The sequence below is a fragment of the Geotrypetes seraphini genome, chromosome 16, assembly GCF_902459505.1.
Source record: "Geotrypetes seraphini chromosome 16, aGeoSer1.1, whole genome shotgun sequence".
Classification (NCBI taxonomy): Eukaryota; Metazoa; Chordata; class Amphibia; order Gymnophiona; family Dermophiidae; genus Geotrypetes; species Geotrypetes seraphini.
Window position 1 is genome coordinate 10,542,220 of NC_047099.1, and position 23,354 is coordinate 10,565,573.

The following is a 23,354-nucleotide window of genomic DNA, read 5'->3' on the forward strand; positions in this document are numbered from 1 at the left end:
TCCCTGATTTGGCTAAATCTACAGCACTCAGAAGAAAAGCGTTCCCATCTCATCGTCAAGGATCTAGGTGCGAAATATGGGCTCATGTATCCAGAATGAGGGTGACCTGCAATAATCGCACCACCTCATACACAGATCCTGAGGAGCTCGCCTTTTTCCTTGAATCCTTGAGAATGCAATGAATCAAGTTTAATTGATTGTTGTGATGTTAATGTTCCACGTTTCTTTGCTTGAACCTGGATAGTCTCATTTATACTAGCTGATAATATTGTGTGTGGGGATGTTTGTGATTGCTCAGAATACATTTCTCATATTATGACCGAAATCGAACACTGGACAATCAATTTCAAGCTGAAACTAAACACAGAAAAAACTAAAGTCTTCCTTGCAAGCCCAACGGACAAAATTACAAGAACAACGTTACATATAAAAAGATCATGACTACCCGATTACCAAAACAATAAAAATATTAGGAATCACATTAGACACACATTTGACAATGGTTGAACACACAAACTCAGTGGTAAAAAAGTGTTTCCTGACATTATGGAAATTAATATTCTGGAATCCTGGATAGTTTGTTGTATTCCACGACTGCAGGTTGACACCCCTAAAATCTCACCTCGGCTTCCGGGTCAGGTTAACTTAATCAGCTTGGGCAATCAGGGCTGGTCAAAGCTCCACAGAAGACACACGGAGCAGGACAGGAATGAAGTGCTTCTGTCCTAGTACTGCTCCCGCCTCCCTTTATAGCCTATTGGCTGGAATATCTGACCAATGGGCTACAGGAGGAAGAGAGAGCTACTGGAAGCAAGGATAAGCCACATCCTGACTGCAGCTGTCAATGGGGTAAGTGAATCGCAAGAGGTTATTTCCCAGGAGAGAGAAGTCTGCAAAAAAGAAGAGGTGAGGGATGATGAAGGCAATCACTGGGAGAGGGATAGAGGGGTTAGGCAGGAATGCTTCAAGGAACAGAATGGTGAGAAGGGCTGGGTGTCTTCTCTATTTAAGCCTGATTCCCTTTGAAGGTAAAACTGAATGTTTTTGCTTTTTTTCCCTATAGTTATAGAGTTCTTTTTCTTATCTTTGTAAATGCTAAAACTGTAAACTGACCAGGACATTCACTGGGATTGGAGGGAGAAGAATAGGAAGGGTTTACTGGCTGAGAAAAGGAAGGCAGGAGTTGGCAGAAAGGAGATGTAAGAAGAGAAACTGGGTGATGGGGTCAGAGGATGGGAGCTGTGAGTTAGAGATAGAGGAAGCAAGAAAGGGATAAAGGGACCTGAAAGGGATTATTGCTCGGGAGAGAGAATGTTGCTGTAAAGAGCTGGAAGTGTCTGGAAGAATTATTTCTATAGCGCTACGCAACGCTGCACAGGGTCACAAAGAGTAAGGAAACAGTCCCTGCTCGAAAGAGCTTAGAATCTAAACAGGCAAGACAGACCCACCCACTAAAGGCCCTGAGAGCATTGTTCTGAATTTGATTGGTCGAGCAGGCATTAGGCAGATGCTACTCAGTCAGGGCCTTCAGGGAGTTCAGAGAATCCCCAGCCCATGAGCCCTGCTTCTCTTTTTTGGTGGTATTACTTTTTGTTTGATGCAGTTTGACTGGTTGAGTAAGCTACCTATTCAACAAATCAAACTGTAGAACTGGGGATTCACTGAATCCCCTGAAAGCCCTCACCGTACGCTCTTCTTCATGGAGGCCAATCCAAGTCACAAGTACCTGGCAAAAACCTAAATAGTAGCAACATTCCAGAGCTGAGATTGTGATGTCATAATGCCTCACTCCACCAATACCTAAGGGCCAGCCTCATCAGTGATGTCACAATGGCTTGATTGTCCTATACTTGGCTCACATGAGAACATAAGAATAGCCTTACTGGTTCAGACCAATGGTCCATCTAGCCCAGTATCCTGTCTTGATGGAGGCCAATCCAAGTCACAAGTACCTGGCAAAAACCTAAAAAGTAGTAGCATTCCATTCTACCAATCTAGGGCAAGCAGTGGCTTCTCCTATGTCTGTCTCAACACCAGACTATAGACTTTTCCTCCAGGAACTTGTCCAAACCTTTTTTAAAAAACCAGTTACATTAACTGCTCTTACCACATCCTCTGGTAACGTGTTCCAGAGCTTAACTATTCTCTGAGTGAAAAAAATATTTCTCCTATTGGTTTTAAAAGTATTTCCCTGTAACTTCATTGAGTGTCCCCTAATCTTTGTAATTTTTGACAGAGTGAAAAATCAGTCCACTTGTACCCATTCTACTCCACTCAGGATTTTGTAGACTTCAATCCTATCTCCCCTCAGCCGTCTCTTTTCCAAGCTGAAGAGCCTTAACCGTTTTAGTCTTTCCTCATACAAGAGGAGTTCCATCATCTTGGTCGCTCTTCGTTGAACCTTTTCTAGTGCTGCTACAGTATATCTTTTTTGAGATAAGGAGACCAGAACTCAACACAATACTCCAGGTGAGGTCGCACCATGGAGAGATACAGAGGCATTAAAATCTTCTTAGTTTAGTTTACCATCCCTTTTTTTTTTTTTAAATAATTCCTAGCATCTTGTGTATTTTTTTGCCACTGCTGCACATTGGCCCATCCAGTCTGCCCATCCGCAGCATCCACTATCTCCACCTCTCCCTATTGCTTCACAAGGTCACATCCTCTCCAGTAACCATAACTTTATCAGGCTCCTGATCCCTGTATTAAAATGTTTATGTAAGTTTCCACAAGATGAGCCGTGCGACCTTTTTGTGTCTTTCTGTATGTAGGCCTTCTGACATCAGCCCATCACATCCAATGTGTAACTGTTTCCAACTCAGAATCAGCATTTTGTCTATATTGGGAACCATGTTGTCCATTGCCCATCGTCCTGTGCTGTGATTATCAATCTCTCTGTTTGTGACCTTGAAGAAGTCACATTATTTCCTAGCATTACTCAGATAGTAATCAATAATTTGTCCCTTCATCTTATGAAAGCTGATGTTCAAGTGCAAACCGCCAAACGACATTCCTACGCCCACTTCACACCGAGCCACTGGAATCGACTGCCCCCACAGATAAGATCCCTTAAAGGACTCCTGAACTTTAAGAAAGCAATAAAAACATACCTCTTCACTTAACCCCCTGCCCTTGACCAATGGACTACAAAGAAATGTATATCAGTACCAGAACCAGTATGTGTCTCGTAAGGAAAACTTGTACTGTAAAATCTTGCACTGTAACTATGGCAAATGTAACCGGTAAACTGTCTATTATTTATATTAATACTAGTCATTAAGCCCGTTACATTAACGGGTGCTAGAATACTGTTCACCCTCTATGTTGCCCCTTCTATTCACTGCCCTCTCTTCTCTTTCCATCCAGTGTGCGCCCTCTCTCTCTCTGTCCCATATGGCCTCTTTCCATCTCCTCTTTCCTTTTCCCTTGGTCTGGCATACCTTCCTCCTTCCCTCCATGCCCTGCCATCTGTTCTTCCCTCCAAGCCACTCTCCCCTGTGCTCACTTTCCTCCTTCAACTACTTCATCGGGCAACAGCAGCATTCACAATTCATTGCTGTTGCTGGTTTCAGGTCTTCCTCTCTGGCCGGTCCTGTGTTCATGAAGTAGGCAGGACCCGCCAGAGGAAGGCCTGAAGCCGCAACAGCAGCGAATTGTAAACGCTGCTGCTGCCTGAAGCACCCGAGGCAGACGGTTCTCTCCCCTCCCAGCCCAACCCCCGCTGACTTTGCGACCCTCCCGGCGAGATGACTTTAATAGCAAACCTCCCTCCAGCGTTGGCAGCTGCAGCACGCTAAACAGGCTGGTTCGCAGCTTTCTTCTGCTGTTGAGTCTATCTGTCGCGTCATTGATGACATCATTAGTGACGCGGCAGAGGGACTCAACTGCAGGAGAAAGTCGCGAAGCAGCCTGTTTAACGTGCAGCGACTGGCAATGCTGGAGGGAGGTTTGTGTAGAAGCGATATGTGTCTTCTATGTGTCTCTTCCCCTGCAGTACCTTTGCAGCACTTTGCTGCGGCGCATCCTCCCATCCTGAGTCTGTTTCTCCCGCTTTGTGTAGCCGCCGCATACGCACTCTGGCCACGGACCTACGGATCAGGAATTACAGATCACGCAGGTCTGAGTGCGCATGCGCGGCTAGCGTTTTATTATATAGGATTAGACCCCTAGTATGTGTCAAGTTAGGATAAAAACTTGTATCGTAAACTTGTACTGAAATGAGGTATGTTTAACCTGTAACCCGTTCTGACCATTGGGAGTAGTGGTAAATTCTGTATTCCAGAAATCAAAGAATTCATGCCCAACTTTTCTTTTTAAAGCAACAATTTTAGGGCTCCTTTTATGCATTGGGGCTACTGATTAGTGTGTGCTGAATGTGAAGAAGCCCATGGGAACTGAATGGGCTTTTTGGCATTTTATGCCGCTAATTGATAGCGTTGCTTTGTAAAAGGACATAAGAATAGCTTGACTGGTGGTATTTTCTTTTTACGTTTCCCATGTAAATGTATAATAAGGTATCGAGATAATAAATATGTGTTTTTTGAACCGGCTCAACTTACAGCTTTCTTGACGCTGAAACGTTTGGAAAAAGAAGGAACAACATAATAGTAACAACAAATGGACTTGATTAAATAGAATATAAGCTCCGTAATCCAGTCATTAGATACTTTTTTCTTGTATAGAATTTATTAATTGATTTCCTTAAAGTTCACTCTTAAATTCTTGGATCATTTTATTGAGGACTTGAGATTGTATGATTAGAGATTTTTAGTATTATGGAAATTATTTTTCTTCTTATTTTGTGTATGATCAGACAATCTTTCTGTACAAAATGTTTGATTTTGTTAAAAATTTAAAATGATAAATAAAGAATTAAAAAAAAAAAAGAATAGCCTGACTGGGTCAAACCAATAGTCCATCAAGCTCAATAGCCTGTTCTCATGGAGACCAATCCAGGTCACTAGTTCCTGGCAAAATCCCAAAGAGTGGCAAAATTCTAGCATCTCAAAGAATAAGAAGATTCCGGAATCCCAATGAGAGCAACATTTCAGAGCTGAGACTGTGATGTCATAATGCCTCATTCCACAGTGCCTCAGAGCCAAACTCATCAGTGATGTTACAATGGTTTCATTGTCCTATATTTGATAAGAACATGTTTCTAGAGGTTCCGGGCCTAGATGTATTTATGTGGATTACTTGTTTGTTTCAATAAAGCCATCAGCTTGGACATCGATTCTCCACAATTTTCTGTTTTCAAGAACATAAGAATAGCCATACTGGGTCAGACCAATGATCTATCAAGCCTAGTAGTCCGTTCTCATGGTGGCCAATCCAGGTCACTAGTACCTGGCAAAATCCCAAAGAGTAGAAACATTCCATGAATACCTTCAAAGTTAGCAGTTTCTACTTGTATATTGTTTGGAAATTAACACTGAAATAAAAAAAACTTGGGTGTTTTTAAACTGGTCCATTGTCTGTTCTGCAGGTTCCGTCACAAGATTCTGTAGATCTCATAGACTGATCTTCTGGAACAGAAACTGACTACCCTACTGATGACCTGGAGTCATCTGGTGACCTTTTCCCCCTAGGTCTTTCTACAAGAGCTGCCAAAGGATCTAATTCCAGGAAGGAGGATTACATAAATCTGTTATTTGGGCTTTGTCTGTCTATGCATTTTGACAAAGATGCAGTGGACATGTCTGGGTTTTCCTGGACATCTGGTACACCTATCTATGCTCAGCATTTCTTGCTTGTGCACTGTCTCCCCTCCTTCCTTTCTTCCTACTCAAGCAGTGGCATAGTAAGGGGGGGGCAGTCCATCCCAGGTGCGGTCTTGGTAGGAGCGCCAGCACCTGTCCTCCTCTCTGCCCCCCCCCCCCCTTTCGCTCCTTCCTGACCTCCCCTGCTGCACTGGTGCACTCTTCCCTTCCCTTGTAGCTCTTTAATTTTCCCGGCGTGAGCAGCATTTTGAACTTGCTGCCCACATCAGTGTTGCCTCTTTTTGACATCACTTCTGGGCCCAGAACCCAGGAAGTGACATCAGAGTGACGTGGGCAGCAAGTTCGTAATGTTGCTCATGCCAGGAAAACTAAAAGAAGTATGGCGGAAGGTAAGGGGGTGCGCGTACGCCTGGGGGGTTGGGAAGGAGCAGGGGGCCAGAGGGCGGGGTGCCACTCACCCTCGCTATGCCTCTGCCTCCAAGTCGAGCTTCTTTCCCTCTCTCTCACCTGGACCTCCTCATGGTCTGGCATAACTCCCTGTCCCTTTGTCTGTGTGTCCAGAATCTCTCCCCTCTTATGTTCACCTTCACAGCAGGTCTAGTACATCTCTCTCCCTTCTCCTATTCCCCTTCCTGGTAGGTCCAGCATATCTCCGTCTCTCTCCAGCTCCCCTCTCACCTCAGGTCCAGCACATCTCTGTCTCCCTCCAGCCCCCCTCCCACCCCAGGGTCCAGCAATCTCAACCTCCCTCCACCCCCGCCCCCCTTCCATTCCAGCATTTTTCCACTTCTAACCTTCTGGGCTGCCTAAGGCAGCATATTCAGCTGACTGACGCTGTTGGTGGCTCGCAGTCTGCTGAGAGAAATTGAAGACACAAGGATAGGGTTACCATATGGCTCCAGAAAAAGGAAGACAGATTGAGACATCCGGGTATAACCTCCATTGCTTTCAATGAAAGTAAAACCCAGATGTCTATATCTGGCCTCCTTACTTCCAGTTGAAGTAAAACCTGGATGTCTCAATCCGTCCTCCTTTTTCTGGAGCCATATGGTAACCATACACAAGGAGAAGATTGCGGGCTTGCGTTCAGCATCGGTATTGGAGCACCATGTGGAAACCCAGACAAAATGAGGAATGGGCAGAAGCCACTTGGATGCCTGACACAGCCCTCAAAAGGAGAATATGTCTGGGGAAATCCAGACATCTGATTACCCTGCTGCAGTAGAGGCTTAAGTGTTGATCAATGATGGTGAACCGAGGACATTACTGCAAACAGGTCTAGATTTTGGAAAATAAGTAATAAATATTCATGAGGTCTATTTGCATGCATTTTTAATGCAATAACTGAATAAGTAGGTTATTATGTAAAAAACCATATCTGTTTGCAGAAATGGATGCTCCAAAGCTTCTGTTACTGCTGCTTCCTCTACCTTTGTTTTTGTTTTGTTTGGTTTTTAAGCCAATGTATTTTTTAATGAAAACAATTCTGCATATAGATAACAAACAATGGAGTAAAGGAAACAAGCGCAAGAAAGCCGAAGGATCCATTACAAAGTATACCTCTTTTTTAAAATTAAAAACAAAACAAAACACTCATAACAGCTTAAAACCAATCACTGCAAAGAGCATCTGACGTCACTTCGTCCCGTATTCTCCAAACGTCATTTCTGCCCCTCATCAGCATGGCGTCCCCCGACGTCTCACTTCAGTAACCATTTAAAAAATATGCATTTCCTGCACGTAAACACAGCCCAGTTGGCCTCCCCCACTCCTAACCGTGTTCCTTTTCACCCCTCGCTGGCAGCGAAACCCCGTCGTTATTAGCTCCTCCGTTCAAAAGGACAGGTTTCGGGCGCCGGCCGCACCCCGCACAGCGATGGTGGCCGCTAGCGGTTACGTCAGTGTTGTGCGCCGGGCGCAACGTCATTCCTAGACGCCGGGCGAGAGGAAGAGGTGGGCCCACGCGGGTCTGGCGGCTGCCGTTCTCCTTCTCATCCCGGGCATGGCGCAGTCTCAGGCCGGGCCTGTGGCCAACCGCGGGCGCCGCTTCAAGTGGTCCATCGAGTTGGGCTCCGCCGGCGGCGGCAGGTGAGCGGGTCGGCGCCGGCTTGTACGTGGAAGGCGTTGCCAGGGCAGGGGCTCGTTTAACAGTCTCGTGAGCAGGAGTTCCCCAATGAATATGCATGAGAGCCATTTGCATGCAGTGCATGCAAATGGATCTCATGCATATTCATTGGGGAAACCCTGGCATCAGATAGTATAGAATACAATGGGGCGCTAAACTACTGGCTCTGCCTGGTCCATCCAGTAATTATTTCTACAGCACTACAAGACAAACAGGATGTCATGGATACAGTTAAGGGGAAGGGTTAATCTGCTGGCTGACAATCAAGCCATTGTGACATCACTGATGAGGCTGGCTCTTATTGGTGGAATGAGGCATTATGACATCACAAGTTCAGCTCTGCTTCCCAAAGACTGAAACTCTTCACACTACTATGAATTATTTCTATAGCACTACCAGATGTACACAGCACTGTACAGAATCACAAAGAATACAGTCCCTGCTTGAAAGAGCTTATAATCTGAACAGACAAACAGGATGTCATGGATGCAGTTAAGGGGAAGGGTTAATCTGCTGGTTGGATTGGAGGGCAGAGGGGAGTATAGGGCAATCAAGCCATTGTGACATCGCTGATGAGGTTGGCTCTTATTGGTGGAATGAGGCATTATGACATCACAATCTCAGCTCTGCTATCCTGGCCTAATGGCAGGCCTGCAGGAAGTCCAGGAGGGTTTCGGGTGGTCACTGGGAGATGACCCAAATATAGGATAGACTCCCATTTTTTTGGCCCCAAAATCTCATCCTATATTCGAGTATATACGGTAAAATGTTGGTTATCTATTATTTGGAGACAAGGAGATATGACTACTCTTGCCTACAGATGAAGAAAACTGATGGGAGGGAGGGAACTCCGCAAAGGCTTGGAAAAGCTTAAAAAGACTTCTCTGAGCTACAGGAAAAACATCATCATTAAGTATACCTATATCCTCATGTGTCTGTTGGGAAAAAAGCAACTAATAAAATGTTTGTAGTACAGATGGGACATGGGTAGAGGGTACTTGCGACTTCTAATTACTTTCACAGCAATAAAAGAAATAGAAAATCAGAATGGATGGTAGAGTTAGTTTTAAGGGGTGACAGATTTTGCATTTTCATTAGAAGGGATTTCCAGTTCTAGGAACATTTTGCAAGTAGATGTTTTTATGTCCACAATGAAATAAATTACATTACATTACATTACATTACAATGCTAAATCAACTGAGAAGTCAAGAGGCCACATCCTTGGAGCAAAAAGACTTTTTTAAGTTGATGGAGGAAGGAAATTTTATTTCATGGGTTTAACATTGGCAATAGGCACAGGATTGTTCACCTTAGTAACATAGTAAATGGCAGCAGATAAAGACCGAAATGGTCCATTCCGTCTACCCAGTAGGTACATACACTACAAATCCATGATTAAGTTCAATTGTCTTTGTTTATTGATATTTCTGGGTTATAGACTGTGGAAGTCTGCCCAGTAATGTGCTTATGTTCCAACTACTAGAGTTGCTGCCGAAGCTCACCCCAGCCTATCTCGACCAGTGGTTCTCAACCCTGTCCTGGAGGACCATCAGGCCAATCAGGTTTTCAGGCTAGCCCTAATGAATATGCATGAGAGAGATTTGCATATAATGGAAGTGAGAGGCATGCAAATCTGCTCCATGCATATTCATTAGGGCTATCCTGAAAACCCGATTGGCCTGGTGGTCCTCCAGGACAGGGTTGGGAAGCACTGATCTAGACCATTCCAGATTACTGGAGTTCCCATCAAAGCCCTTCCCATCCCACCTTGTGGAAAGTCACTGGGTAGTGAGAAAGTTAGACTTTATGGGCCTCTGATAATGGTTCAGCCTATTTATAGAGCATGTGTGTCACACACATTGATAGGTAAGCTACATGTGGGTGGTGCAGTGGTTAAAGCTACAGCCTCAGCACCCAGGGGTTATCGCAGGGGTAGGGAACTCCGGTCCTCGACAGCCATATTCCAGTCAGGGTTTCAGGATTTCCTCAATGAATATGCATTGAAAGCAGTGCATGCAAATAGATCTCATGCATATTCATTGGAGAAATCCTGAAACCCCGACTGGAGTACGGCTCTCAAGGACCGGAATTCCCTACCCCTGGGTTATCGGTTCAAACCCACACTGCTCCTTGTGACCCTGGGCAAGTCATCTAATCCCCCCCTCCCCATTATCTCAGGTACATTAGATAGATTGTGAGCCCACTAGGACAGACAGAGAAAAATGCTTGAATATATGAATAAATTCATGTAAAACCGTTCTGAGCTCTCCTAGGAGAACGGTATAGAAAAAATAAATATATAGATGAAAAGTACAAAAGGGAACATGGAGAGTTGCAGTACACCAGTAAACTCTATTATTTGAGCAACTTCCTGTATACCTTTAGGATTTTCTTCTGGGCCCTTGCAGTCCTAGCAGAAGCTTGGCGATGTGATGGCAGCAATGTCCTTGGTTCTAGTTCTGAGATCACAGAAAAATGCATGAAATTGTCTTCATTATGTCTGTCTGTGCATACTGGCAGGGGCCGCAGTGAGAGAGGAGGTGGACAAGGGGATGTACTGTACCCTGTGGGATACTCGGACAAGCCGGTACCAGATACCAGCGTGCAAGAGACAGATCGCATTCTGGTGGAGAAGGTAAAAACAGTAGAGGGGAAAGGGATAGATTCCGTTTTCATTTTAAATGGGATTTAAGTAAAAATCGGCACCCTGTCTGGAGCGTTCAGATAGGGATCCACTGATCTAAAGAGAAGGAACTGAAGAACGGAATTTCTAAAATTTAACAGGGATGATGGTCTGAATTTTGTTATTCTGAACTACAGAATTTTTCTTTTTTTCTGAATTGATGACTGCCACCCTTTACTTTTTGAAAGAGAGCCGATAGTGCTGCATATAGGGGGCAATTCTTTAACAGGAAAAGGAGCTGTCTACTTTCTTTTATAGAACACTTGAGCCAGTCCATAGAACTGGTGGAAGTGTTAGCACCTAAGGGTGGCAGATACAGAATACTGTTAAGACATACTGATAAGTCGAGCCTATAAGTGGGAGCCCTGTCTATATCTGTCCATGCCTCTGCCCTTGCAAAGACATACTAGGTAAGTTAAATAAATAAATAAGGCTAGTCTGCAAATACCCAGTTAATTTGTTTGATATCCCGCCCTCCCCAGAAAGCTCAGAACAGGTTACGAAGTAACCTACATAATATTTGGACAAATGAGTTACATAATAATTAATCAAAGGGGTTACAGTGACAATTGTATAGTACAATTTAATTTCCTAAATGAACACTTGCAAACCCTAAATTAACATTCACAGATAGCTTGGTTTGATCATTCTAGATTAAAATTATAGTTACATAATAATTAGCTGACCAGTGTCTGACATTTATATAATAAATTTGTTCATCCTAAAATAACATTCACAGATAATATGATTTCTTCGTTTCAAATTTACAGGAAGAAATTGAGTCTGGGATACAGGCTAGGGAATTAGGTGAAGAAGAGCGATTTTATTGCTTTCCTAAAACTTAAAAGCCCTTCAATGGATCTGATATGTAGCTGCAGTTTATTCCAATAGCTTAGGTAACATGCTGGCATATCTATATGTATATGCAAATATGGAATGGAGAAATTAGGTTCTTACCTGATAATTTTCTTTCTTTTAGTCTCTCCAGACCGGCACAGCTCACTGATGATAGCTTACCATGACCAGCAGGTGGAGACTGAGACAAACTTTTGGCTGTAGTACAAGGGGGCTGTGCAGTCCTTAATACCCTTAGTTTGCCGAATAGTCAAGCAGAACTAAGAAACTAATAAGTGTGAATTATAACAGTAATAACACTTCCAACAGGAGTAACAACATAGAGCAATACTGTTGGAAATTCAATAGAAGAACCTTCAGCAAAATGTGCCCACAGCTCGCCAGCTGAGCCAAAGGCCACTGTTCTTATAATCTCCCCTACCCTACAAAAAACACAAGATCCTGCAAGGGAAAAAAAAAAAAAATTGCACTCTGCACACGAATCCCGAAAGAACAACAGACAGACAGGGTGGGGGCTGTGCCGGTCTGGAGAGACTAAAAGAAAGAAAATTAGGTAAGAATCTAATTTCTCCTTCAGCATCTCTCCAGACTGGCACAGTTCACTGATGGGATTTACCAAAGCAGTACCCATCATGGGTGGGACCCCCAAAGGGCCGCCACAAGAACACACTCGCTGAACACCGCAGTAGTGATGCACAAAGAAATGGAGAGAAGACCAAACCGCAGCTTTACATATATCCACTGGAGACACAAGAGAAGACTCAGCCCAAGAAGCTGCCTTACCCCGAGTGGAATGAGCCTTGAGAAAATCCAGAACAAGCTTCTTCTGAAGAAGGTATGCCAAAGCGATAGTCTCCTTGATCCATCGCGCAATGATAGCCTTGGAAGCACCGTCCCCCTTACGAGAACCCGCTAAGAGGACAAAAAGATGATCCGATTTCCTGAACTCCTGGGTCCACTGAACATAAGAGCGAAGGACCCGACAGACATCCAACTTGCACAACTGCCTCTGCTCCACAGAGCCCTCCTCACTACCCAAAAACCGGGAAGATCACGGACTGGTTGACATGAAAAGGCGAAACCACCTTTAGCAGAAAGGAATGAACAGGCCGCAGCACAGTGCGCTCCCTCGAAAACTCCAGGATAGGAGGCCTACAAGAGAAAGCCTGCAGCTTGGAAACACGACCCGCAGAAGTAAAGACCGCCTTAAGAGTAAGGTCCTTCAACGAGCAAGAACCTATGGGCTCAAAGAGAGGGCGCATGAGAACGGACAGGACCAGATTGAGATCCCAAGCTGGAATCAAAGGCCGCACTGAAGGCCAAAGCAATTTGGCTGCCCTCAAAAAGCGAATCACGTACGGAGAAGATATTAAATGTTTACCCTGCAGCAAACCGCAAAAGCAGACAAAGCCGCATGCTGAACTCAGAGAGAAGACCAGACCAGGCCCCTGTCCAGGCCAGCCTGCAAGAACTCCAAGATGTGAAGCAAAGAGACACAAATGGACATCACCCCACGCGCGGCACACCACTCCTCAAAGATACGCTAAACACACCACAAGCCCGAGAAGTGGAAAGTCTCCGGGACCCCATGAAAGTGAATAAGTTTTCTTACCTAGGCGTTCCCTTTCAAGAGCCAAGTCATAAGACAAAAGGGACCCGGATCAAATATTGGAATGGGGCCCCGAGTCAGAAGGTCTGGCGAGAGGGACAGCAGAAGAGGATCTGCCATGAGATGATGAACCAGATCTGCATTCCATGGGCGCCTGGGCCAGTCCAGAGCCACCAGGATCACGTGGCGGGGGTGCAGAGCAGGTGCAAAGGTCTCTGCCCACTATCAGCCATGGAAGAAACATAAGAACAGCCTTACTGGGTCAGCCCAATGGTCCATCAAGCCCAGTAGCCTGTTTTCATGGTGGCCAATCCAGGTCACTAATACCTGGCCAAAACCCAAAGAGTAGCAACATTTCATGCTATTGATCCAGGGCAAGCAGAGGCTTCCCCCATGTCTAAATAACAGACTATAGACTTTTCCTCCAATAATTTATCCAATAATTTATTTCTTAAAACCAGCTATGCTATCTGCTCTTACCACAACCTCTGGCAACGTGTTCCAGAGCTTAACTATTCTCTAAGTGAAAAAATATTTCCTCCTATTGGCAGGGAGTCCCAGAGGGCCACCAGGTTTTTTCCCCCCTATTTTACATGTTTTGACCAAGGAGTTCAAGTCCTCCTCAGGCGAAAATGACTCATCGAACAAGAATTCATCGGCACACCGCGAGCACAGGCTGGCCGCATCGACCTCACGCCTGGAGCACAATGAGCACTTTTTCCCTTTAAACATGCTCGTTGCACAATACTCCAGTAAGTTAAGAAAAAAGGTGCCAGTTAGCAATAAAAATCAATTAGCACTTTTTCACTTTAAAAGTGCTCATTGCGCAATATGCGAGTAAGCTAAGAAAAAAGATGCCGGTTAGCAATAAAAATCAATTAACAGCAATTGAAGGCTTCCCTTCAGAGCAGCACTGCCTCAGGATTTTTTTTAAGACTCCACTGTCTCTCTAAGCCACAGGCCTTGCTGGTTGCAAGGCTTACTTCTGAGGCATCTCTACAAAAAAATTGGGGGGAGGGGGAGGGACTTGACCCGTTGAGAGTGACACCCCCTAAAGGATCCCCCCAAGCTCAGTTTGGCACCAGAGACGGGGACCAGAAGGCCACTAAACAATTTCCAACAGCCTACACTAAACCAGGGGAAACTGCAACAGCTTACCACCACCTGCTGGAGACAGAGCAGACGGAGCGTATTAGGAACTGTACAGCCTCCTTGTACTACAGCCAAGCTTCAGTGCATGATTTGAGAAGTTGCCAGGTGGCTCTAATGTTTTTTTGTCTCTCTCTAGCGCTGTTGGGACATCGCTTTGGGGCCCCTGAAGCAAATCCCTATGAATCTTTTTATCATGTACATGGCTGGAAACACCATCTCTATCTTTCCCATCATGATGGTTTGTATGATGGCGTGGAGACCCATCCAGGCATTAATGGCAATGTCAGCAAGTGAGTATCATCATCTTCCTCCCTGCTTCCCAGAACCCCACTGTTCCAGTATCAATACTCACATCTTAAGCTCTAGCAAATGGCTCACTGCTGCCCTGCAGCATCTAATATTCTGGGTTGGAGATCCTGTTAGCTCTGCCAATCCATTTCATTTCTACCCTTGGTATTCAGTACTGAGATGCTCCCACAGCTCTACCAATGCACCTTGCTTCTGTACAGAAGCACTCCTTACTCTTCCCTCTCTCTCTGTTATTACTGTAGATATAGTGAGACCCTCTCATACAACTCTGCCAAGAATTGAGACCTCAGTACATAACTCTGCAAATGCCCTTCATACTTGTCCTGCACCATCCCTGCTATCCAGTACTGGGACTCCCATATACAGCTCTACCAGTCTATTTCACCTCTGCTCTGCTACATTGGGTATTTGATAGGACTTCCTGTAGCTCTGCCAGTACATCTTGCTTCAGTCCTGCATCAACCCCTACTGTTTATATGTTGAGACCCCAGCTCTACCAGGACACCTCACTCTTGGCTTACGCAACATGGATCCTGTTAATTTCTCCCATCCTAAAGAATTGAAACCCCAGTATATAGCTTTCTGCCAGCCCACATCCTGCTCGAACCTGAACTGAGATCCCATCCACAATTCTGCAATGCCCTTGGTACTGCTGTTCTCATATCTTTTCTTGGGTTTTGCCTTTGTTTTTGAGTCACCATGCAGTGCTGATCTCATCCTTTTTTTCAGCATTCAAGTTACTAGAGAGTTCAGGCCAGAGGTTCCTGCAGGGACTGGTGTACCTCATTGGGAATCTCCTGGGGCTGGCACTGGCTGTCTACAAGTGTCAATCAATGGGGCTTTTACCCACCCATGCATCTGATTGGCTGGCATTCATAGAGCCACCTGAGGTATGTATTCTTCCTTCACCTCTTATGTCTGGCAAAGGCAGGTCAATTTCAGAAATAAGCCCTAGAAGGAATGTAGTTACTATCTGAAGAAGATAGCTAATGAAGTTCAGGCTGTGTTCTGTGCCAAGCTAATGCTATGGATGTTATTTATTTATTCATTCAATTTTCTATACTATTTTTCCCAGTGAGCTCTGAATGGTTTACATGTATCTATTCAGTTGCTCAGGTATTTTACCCCAATCTCTTCTGCCTCAGTAATTACTTTAGGCCAGTCTAAGAGATGAGCATTTTTGAAAAACTTAAAAAAATAAAATAAATCGTGTTTCTATATCATGTAACGCATAGAGAAAAGTCTAAGCTGGGTGATGTTTGTGTTAGGGAGCATTTGTTTTGTAGAGCAGTATTTTCTTAAATTTGGAGGTTGGTCTAGCTGCATTTGGATTTTTAGTTCAATTAATGTGCTATTAGCTGTGAGCATTAATTTACACTAGCAGATGTTACCTTATCGCCACCCTCACTCCATTGCAGCAACACTGCTAGGCTACAAATGCTATTGTGAGGGAGACTAATCCTAGCCACTAAACAATCATTTGGGTGTAGCTGAATTAGAACATGGTTCTTTTGCATCATAATATGTGGTCTCCTTACCTTTGTGCTGTTTGGGGTTTGGGGAAGGAGTAGGATCTGGAAATGCATGATACTTCATGCTGTGTGTGTTGTGCTTATCATTTCAGAGGATGGAATACACTGGAGGGGGTTTGTTGTTGTAACCGGAGGACCTCACAAGCCAGCTCCCTGCTCATCATTCCTGTGTCCCTGCTGTCTGCCATTTGCAAATGACCAGCTGAAGGGCTGTCCCTTAGAACAGCAGCTTGCAAAGCAGAGCCAGCATGCTGTTCTCTAGTTTGGCTGAACTCTTCCCAATACTGTAAGAGTTAGTGAATGCCGGTAGTAGGGAAGCCTGGAAATCATTGGTAGTGCCCATAATGTATGCATGGAGATGCCCAACTCTCCATGTTTCTTTTTACCCCTCATCTTGCTCAGCAGTGAATAAGTACAGATGCTTCCTCTTCAATGAACTATTTTTACTGGATATTTTTCACTGCATGCCACACTAGTAACTTCATATTCAACCTCAGCAGCTAAAATTTGTATAGAGACCAGAATGTTGTATAAAAGAACTTTTATTTGTTCCCAAGTACATCACAAAAACATTCACACTGAAAAAAAACAGGGCTTATCTTCCCTGCTGTACAATTCAAACAAATCAATAAATTATCTGCCAAAATGACTTCTGAAAATAAAAATGCATTAAACCACCTTAAAACAGTGTGCACACATATAATTTACACCTTTAATTAGGGGCTTTGTAATGTTTTCACAAATACTGTCACGGACTTCCTTTGGTGGTTTACCCTGACAAAACATGTTCACACTTACTCATGATTCAGAAAAAGTAATGGCAAATACTCTAAACTAGAAATGAGAGGCTGTCTTTCCCCCAGGCTGGAACTACATTTCCCATTATGCTTTTTGGCAGCAGTGGAACCAGGCCTCTTCTGTCGAATGTCACTGGAGTAGATAACTGCTTTTCTAAGGCAGTGTGCGCACAGGCTGTTGCTTGAGCTTATGGCACTGGCATGACACCACCACTGTGTGAAACAAAAAAAACCAAGCTTTACAGACTAAATCTGTTCCTTTGTTGTAAAGGAACATGCATAGAAGATGCTGGGGGTCCTACCTGAATGAAGGTGGACAACAAGAGGATCTCCCCCCCAAAAAAAAAAATTAAAATTATATATCCTAGAGCAGGGGTCCTCAGCCTAATATGTATTCACAGCTTGCAAAGAGATCTCATACATAGTCATTGTGGAAGCTATGAAAACCATGCTGGCTCTAGATCACAATGAATATACATTAGATTTATTTGCATATAATGGCAGAAGTACATGTGTATTCATTATGGAAATCATGAAAACCCAACTGCTTGGTGACCCTTGAGGTTCCTCTTTCCTTGATTTTGTAGTGGAATAAGGTAGAGAATCAGCATTCTTCTAGCACAGCAGACATTGTCCTTAAAGTTAGGGGCCTACAGAACATCTCTCTGTCACAGGAGATAAGTTATTGCTCTATCCTTCCTCAGAGCCTGAATAGGACCACCACAGTACTTCTGGGATTCAGTCTGTAAACAGTGGACATGCACACAGGTGTAGCCATGTATTCCTTTACCAAGACCATTGCTGAGCTGGAACCTTTCTCCATGGCTGGTACTTTAAGAGAGCATCTGAGGCACACAGAAGAGAAAGCACTCTTACTATGGCACACTCCTGAAGAAAGGAAAGGTTGATAGTCAACGGGTAAAACCAGGGGCGTAAGGGAAAGGTTGGCACTCAAAAGAAGCTGTATCTATGGCAGGAGCCTACCTTTCCATTGATAGTCAGAGGGCCATGGCTTTTTCTGGTTCAGAGATAGTCATATTGCGCCAACCATGAAGCACATGGAAAAGGATGAAGTTGGTTCAATAAGTGGGGTAATGTAAAAGCAGCAGCTCCTGAGACTTGTAACTTTAGCAGTAGTCCACAAGGTGGGTAGGTGTGACAGCACCGAGACACCTCTCACACTCACTCCTGGCACCTAGGATCAGGGCCTCAGGCTAGCAAGTGAAAATAGAAGGGGGTGAGGTAAATAACAGCAAATTAGGAGTAGATGGTGATGACTTCTGTGCCCCCACCCCGTACCAACAAGACTCTCTCCAAGCCTTCTGTCAGCACTTCCAAGAACTCCATATCTGGGGGTGATGGTTAAGGAGAAAAACTCTAAAGCAACAGTGAACTATGGGAAGAAGGGAGGAGTATGAAAGGGGATAGAAGGGTGACTTTAGATAAGCTGAGATCATAACACATGGCCATCTTGTTTTTCTCATTACCGATATACTGAAAGCAGTCTGTGTATGTGGGTCACATGTTGGAAAGGATACAGTTTTCATTACCCTCTGGATTCTTAGGAGGCCCTGGCATGTTCAACAGCACCAACCTTGCTTCATGTGACTTGTTCACAATTACCTCGTTCAGCCTTACTGCTGTATGCATCCGTCGCACATTTGAATGGTCTCTAGGAAGTTAGGGGTTAAACAGTAGACAGACTCAGAAAGTAGTTTGGTATTTAGTGAGGACAGTAGTTATGATATTTACTGTATTTTTCACTCCATAAGACACACTTTTTACCCACCCAAAAGTGGGTGGAAATGTCAGTGGGTCTTTTGCAGCAAAGATACAAATTTTTACCCCTGTACCTTTTTAAAACACCCCCCCCCCCGTTGTACCTTTTTAAAACATCCTGGTGGTCCAGCTTGTATCCCTTCCTCGCTAGACGATTGTCTCGTCCTATTTTGCGGCCAGCGGCGCACCGGTCAAGAGCAAGCTTTATCCCAGGACAAGCAGGCAGCATATTCTTGACTGATGGGTGACGGCACCGACGGAGCCCCGGTAAGGACAATTTTAGAGTGATTGCACTCTAAGAACTTGGAAAGTTCTAGTAGGCCGCACGCGTGAGTGCCTTCCCGCCCGACAGAGGCGAGCGGTCCCCAGTTTCTTAGTTTCCGCGGAGCTAAGAAGACGCGTTTCTTTCAACGGCTGTTGAAGACTTTTTTCATATCGCCTTCCCGCTCGCGTAAACCCTTAAGGAAATATTGTTTCCTTCATTTTCTTTTCTTTAAAAAAAAAAAAAAAATTTAGGTTTTTTTTTTCACTTCTTTCAATTTTGCCCCGGCAGGGCCTGTTGCCACCATCGAGGCCTCGGCCTTCGATTTGGCAGAAGCCGTTTTTACCTTCATGCCCCCTCAACCTGGGTTTAAGAAGTGCCAGCGGTGTGCACGACCAATTTCACTCACTGACCCGCACAACTGGTGTCTACAGTGTCTTGGTCCTGACCATCGAGCGTCTACCTGCACCCGCTGTGCGACTTTAAAAAAGAGAACTCTGAAAAATCGGCAGATCCTGCAGCAGTTATTGTTTGGTGCCGAGATGTCTGACTCTGCGGCACCGACATCGGCCCCGTCTCAGCGGCACCCACCTCGTCGACACCGCGCGATACCGCGTCGGCGTCGCATCCCTCAGGTAAGCCGGCTAAGAAGCCTTCCCCGTTGGAGCGTCCTCCGGTCTCAGTAGCAGCGAGCCCAGTCCTGGCGCCCACGGAAGCGTTCCGCCCCAATAGAGGTGAGCCCCTCGACCTCGGGTTCCTCATCCTCGGGGCGTAGAGCGGCACCGCAGGTACCGCTCAAGAAAAAGGCGGTACTGGTGCCTTCGCTGGACGAGCGGATCGCCACTGTCCTGCAGGTGCAGCTTAAGGAACAGTTGCAACAACTCCTTCCTGCACTTTTGACACCGAGCCTTCCGGTCCCGGTCCGGTCTGAGCCATCGGTACCGACAGTGGAGCAGCCCCTTCTATCGGCATCCACTTTGTCGGTACCGGTACATTCTGCTTCCTCGGTCTCCATGCCAGTCCTTGCACCGGAACCGAGAGCTCAACACCAGGCTGTACAGACTTCGGCACCGATGCAGCCCTTAACGTCTCCCGGTACCGTGTCTATGAGGTCAGGTAAGTCGGCACGCAAATCCCGACACCCGGAACCCTCCACACCAGAATCTCGAGACCGCAGTTTTCAGGTTCGGGATCCTGATCTGTGGGGTGACTCAGAGGACCCTCTTCTCTCTGAAGGGGAATGTTCATCTGGTGATGAGGATCCTTCTGCTTTAGACCCATCCTCTAAACCAGATGTAACCTCTTTCTCATCTTTTTTAAAAGAGATGTGTGACTCTCTCTCTATTCCCTTGGAGGCTGAGTCAAAGAAATCCAAAGCTTTTCTTGATGCACTGGATTTTGACCAACCTCCAAGGGAATATCTCAAATTACCTCTCCATGACATCTTGAGAGACGTTTTACAAGAATTTAGAGACACCTTTGACCATCCCTGGAGCCCCCCGCAAGTTAGACTCCTTATATAAAGTCATCCCGATTCCTGGGTTTGACAAACCACAGCTCCCACATGAGTCTCTATTAGTGGAATCCACTCTAAAGAAATCCACGGGAGCTAGTGTATACGCCTCAGTCCCTCCTGGCAGAGAAGGTAAAGCCATGGACAAATTTGGCAAGAGGTTGTATCAGAATGCGATGTTGGCCAACAGGTCAGGGAATTACGCTTTCCACTTCTCATTCTATCTCAAGCATCTCATACGAAACCTGACTGCTTTTGAGAAGTACCTCCCTGACCGTAAAAAATCTGCCTTTCGCCAAACTTCATCGCTCTTACAACTTCGAAAGTTCATGGTCAGGTCGATCTATGACACCTTTGAGCTAACTTCTCGGGCCACGGCTATGTCGGTGGCCATGCGCCGACTGGCATGGCTCAGAGTTTCAGAACTTGATGTCAATCATCAGGATCGACTGGCTAATGCACCTTGCCTTGGGGGATGAGCTGTTTGGAGAATCCATGGACTCCACTACTCAAAAGCTTTCGGCTCATGAAACTAGGTGGGATACTCTCCTCAAAACAAAAAAGAAGACCCCACCTACCAGGCCTTTTCGTCAGCAATCGGCCTACCAGCGTCGATTTGTGGCTCGTCCTTTGCCACCGGCAGCTCAACAACCCAGGCGTCAGAGGCAACAACAAAGGCAAAACACTAGACCTGCACAGCAGCAACAACAGGTGAAGCCTCCTCCTCCACAAAAACCTTCACAACCCTTTTGACTTGGTTCTCCAGGACATAGCCAGTATCCCTCCATCTGCCCATCTTCCGCTGCCTATTGGAGGACGCCTTATTCATTTCATAAGCCGTTGGGAAACCATCACCTCGGATCAATGGGTCCTCAACATCATCCGCCACGGCTACTCTCTCAACTTTCAGACTCTTCCTGCCCAAAGTCTACCAAAAGAGTCTGCTTTGAACACTCCTCAGTCTTCCCTCCTTCTTCAAGAGGTCCAATCCCTCCTCCTCCTGAACACCATAGAGGAAGTTCCTCTAAATCAAAAGGGGCAAGGCTTCTACTCCCGTTATTTTCTAGTTCCCAAAAAAACAGGAGATCTCAGACCCATCCTAGATCTTCGCGATCTCAACAAGTGCTTGGTCAAAGAAAAATTCAGAATGCTTTCTCTGGCCACTCTTTAACCTCTTCTCAATCAAGGCGACTGGCTATGTTCCCTCGATCTCAAAGAAGCATACACTCACATACCGGTCAACCTGGCCTCCAGGCAGTATCTACGCTTCATGATCAATCATTGTCATTACCAATACAAGGTGCTTCCCTTCGGTCTTGCCTCCTCTCCAAGAGTGTTTACCAAATGATTGTGGTGGCTGCCTTTCTGCGTTCCCACCACCTTCAGGTGTTTCCTTACCTGGACGATTGGTTGATAAAGACCAATTCATCTCAGACAGTACTTCAGGCCACCACCCAGACCATCCTGTTTCTTCAATTTCTGGGGTTTGAGATCAATCTACCCAAATCTCATCTCATCCCCACTCAGAGACTTCAATTCATTGGAGCAGTCTTGGACACAGTCCTCATGAAAGCGTTCCTGCCATCCAACCGTCTTCAAACGCTTCAATCTCTATGTCAGCAGGTGCTTCCACAACGTTCCATCTCGGCCAAGCAAATGATGATACTCTTGGGTCACATGGCCTCCACAGTTCATGTCACACCCTTCGCACGTCTTCACCTGCGCACTCCTCAATGGACCCTAGTTACCCAGTGGTCCCAAGCGATGGATCCTTGCTCACGTCACATATCTGTGACATCATCTCTTCGTCATTCTCTACAATGGTGGTTGATATCCTCAAATCTCTCCAGAGGTCTTCTCTTCCATCTACCTCCTCATCAACTTATCATCACCACCGACGCCTCCCCTTACGCCTGGGGAGCTCACTTGAACGAGTTCCAAACTCAAGGACTTTGGACACCTCAGGAAATGAAGCATCACATCAATTTCCTGGAACTCAGAGCGATGTTTTATGCCCTCAAGGCCTTCCAACATCTTCTCTTTCCTCAAGTCCTCCTGCTGTGCACAGACAATCAAGTTGCAATGTACTACATCAACAAGCAGGGTGGGACAGGCTCTCGCCTCTTGTGCCAGGAAGCCCAGAGGATCTGGGCTTGGGCCATAGATCACCATCTATTCCTGAAAGCTATCTACATTCAGGGAGAACAGAATTCCTTAGCGGACAAGCTCAGCAGAATTCTCCAGCCTCACGAGTGGGCAATCGATCCTTTCACTCTGCAGTCCATCTTCGCTCAATGGGGCACTCCTCAGATAGACCTCTTTGCAGCTCCTCACAATCACCAGCTGCCCCTATTCTGCTCCAGACTCTACTCTCCTCACTGTCTGGCAGCGGATGCATTTCTCCTCGACTGGTCCAATCTGTTCCTGTACGCTTTCCCTCCTCTGCCTCTCATGTTGAGAACCTTGTTCAAGCTCAAGAGGGAACGAGCCACCATGATTCTGATTGCTCCGAGGTGGCCCAGGCAACATTGGTTCTCCCTTCTACTTCAACTCAGTTCCAGGGAACCTTTTCTTCTTCCACTGTTTCCTTCTCTGCTTACACAGCATCAGGAGACCCTTCTACATCCCAACCTCCAGTCTCTGCACCTGACAGCTTGGTATCTCTCGGGCTGACTTCTCATGATACTCTTTTGTCTCAGCCCGTTCGTTCCATTCTAGATGCCTCCAGGAAACCAGCCACTCTGTAATGTTACCATCAGAAGTGGACACAATTTTCTTCCTGGTGTCTTCTTCATCATCTTGATCCCACTTCCCTGGCAGTGGAGACATTGTTGGATTATCTGCTTTCTTTGTCTGACTCTGGCCTTAAGTCTACTTCCATCAGAGTCCACCTCAGTGCTATTGCTGCTTTTCATGAGCCGGTTCATGGAAAACTTCTCTCAGCTCATCCCTTGGTGTCCAGGTTCATGCGGGGTCTTTTCAATGTGAAACCACCTCTTAAAGCCCCTCCTGTAATC

At 45.6% G+C, this 23,354-nt stretch overlaps 2 protein-coding genes across 6 annotated transcripts in view; one reads left to right on the forward strand and one right to left on the reverse strand.

The window, feature by feature from the left end:
• Positions 1-7,520: 7,520 nt before the first annotated feature.
• Positions 7,521-16,671, forward strand: EMC4 (ER membrane protein complex subunit 4). The gene is made up of 5 exons (XM_033923021.1): positions 7,521-7,808; positions 10,367-10,481; positions 14,282-14,435; positions 15,184-15,344; positions 16,079-16,671. The coding sequence occupies exons 1-5, from the start codon at positions 7,723-7,725 to the stop codon at positions 16,112-16,114; spliced, it is 552 nt and encodes a 183-aa protein (XP_033778912.1). The 5' UTR covers positions 7,521-7,722; the 3' UTR covers positions 16,115-16,671.
• SLC12A6 (solute carrier family 12 member 6) overlaps positions 16,511-23,354 on the reverse strand; it is a 108,871-nt gene continuing 102,027 nt past the window's right edge. For all 5 annotated transcript variants that reach the window (XM_033923017.1, XM_033923016.1, XM_033923018.1 and 2 more), the window contains 2 exons: positions 18,322-18,455; positions 16,511-18,132 (listed from right to left, as the gene is read on the reverse strand). In XM_033923017.1, coding sequence (XP_033778908.1) covers positions 18,041-18,132; positions 18,322-18,455 — 226 coding nt within the window. In that variant the 3' untranslated portion in view covers positions 16,511-18,040. The remainder of the gene's footprint in view (positions 18,133-18,321; positions 18,456-23,354) is intronic.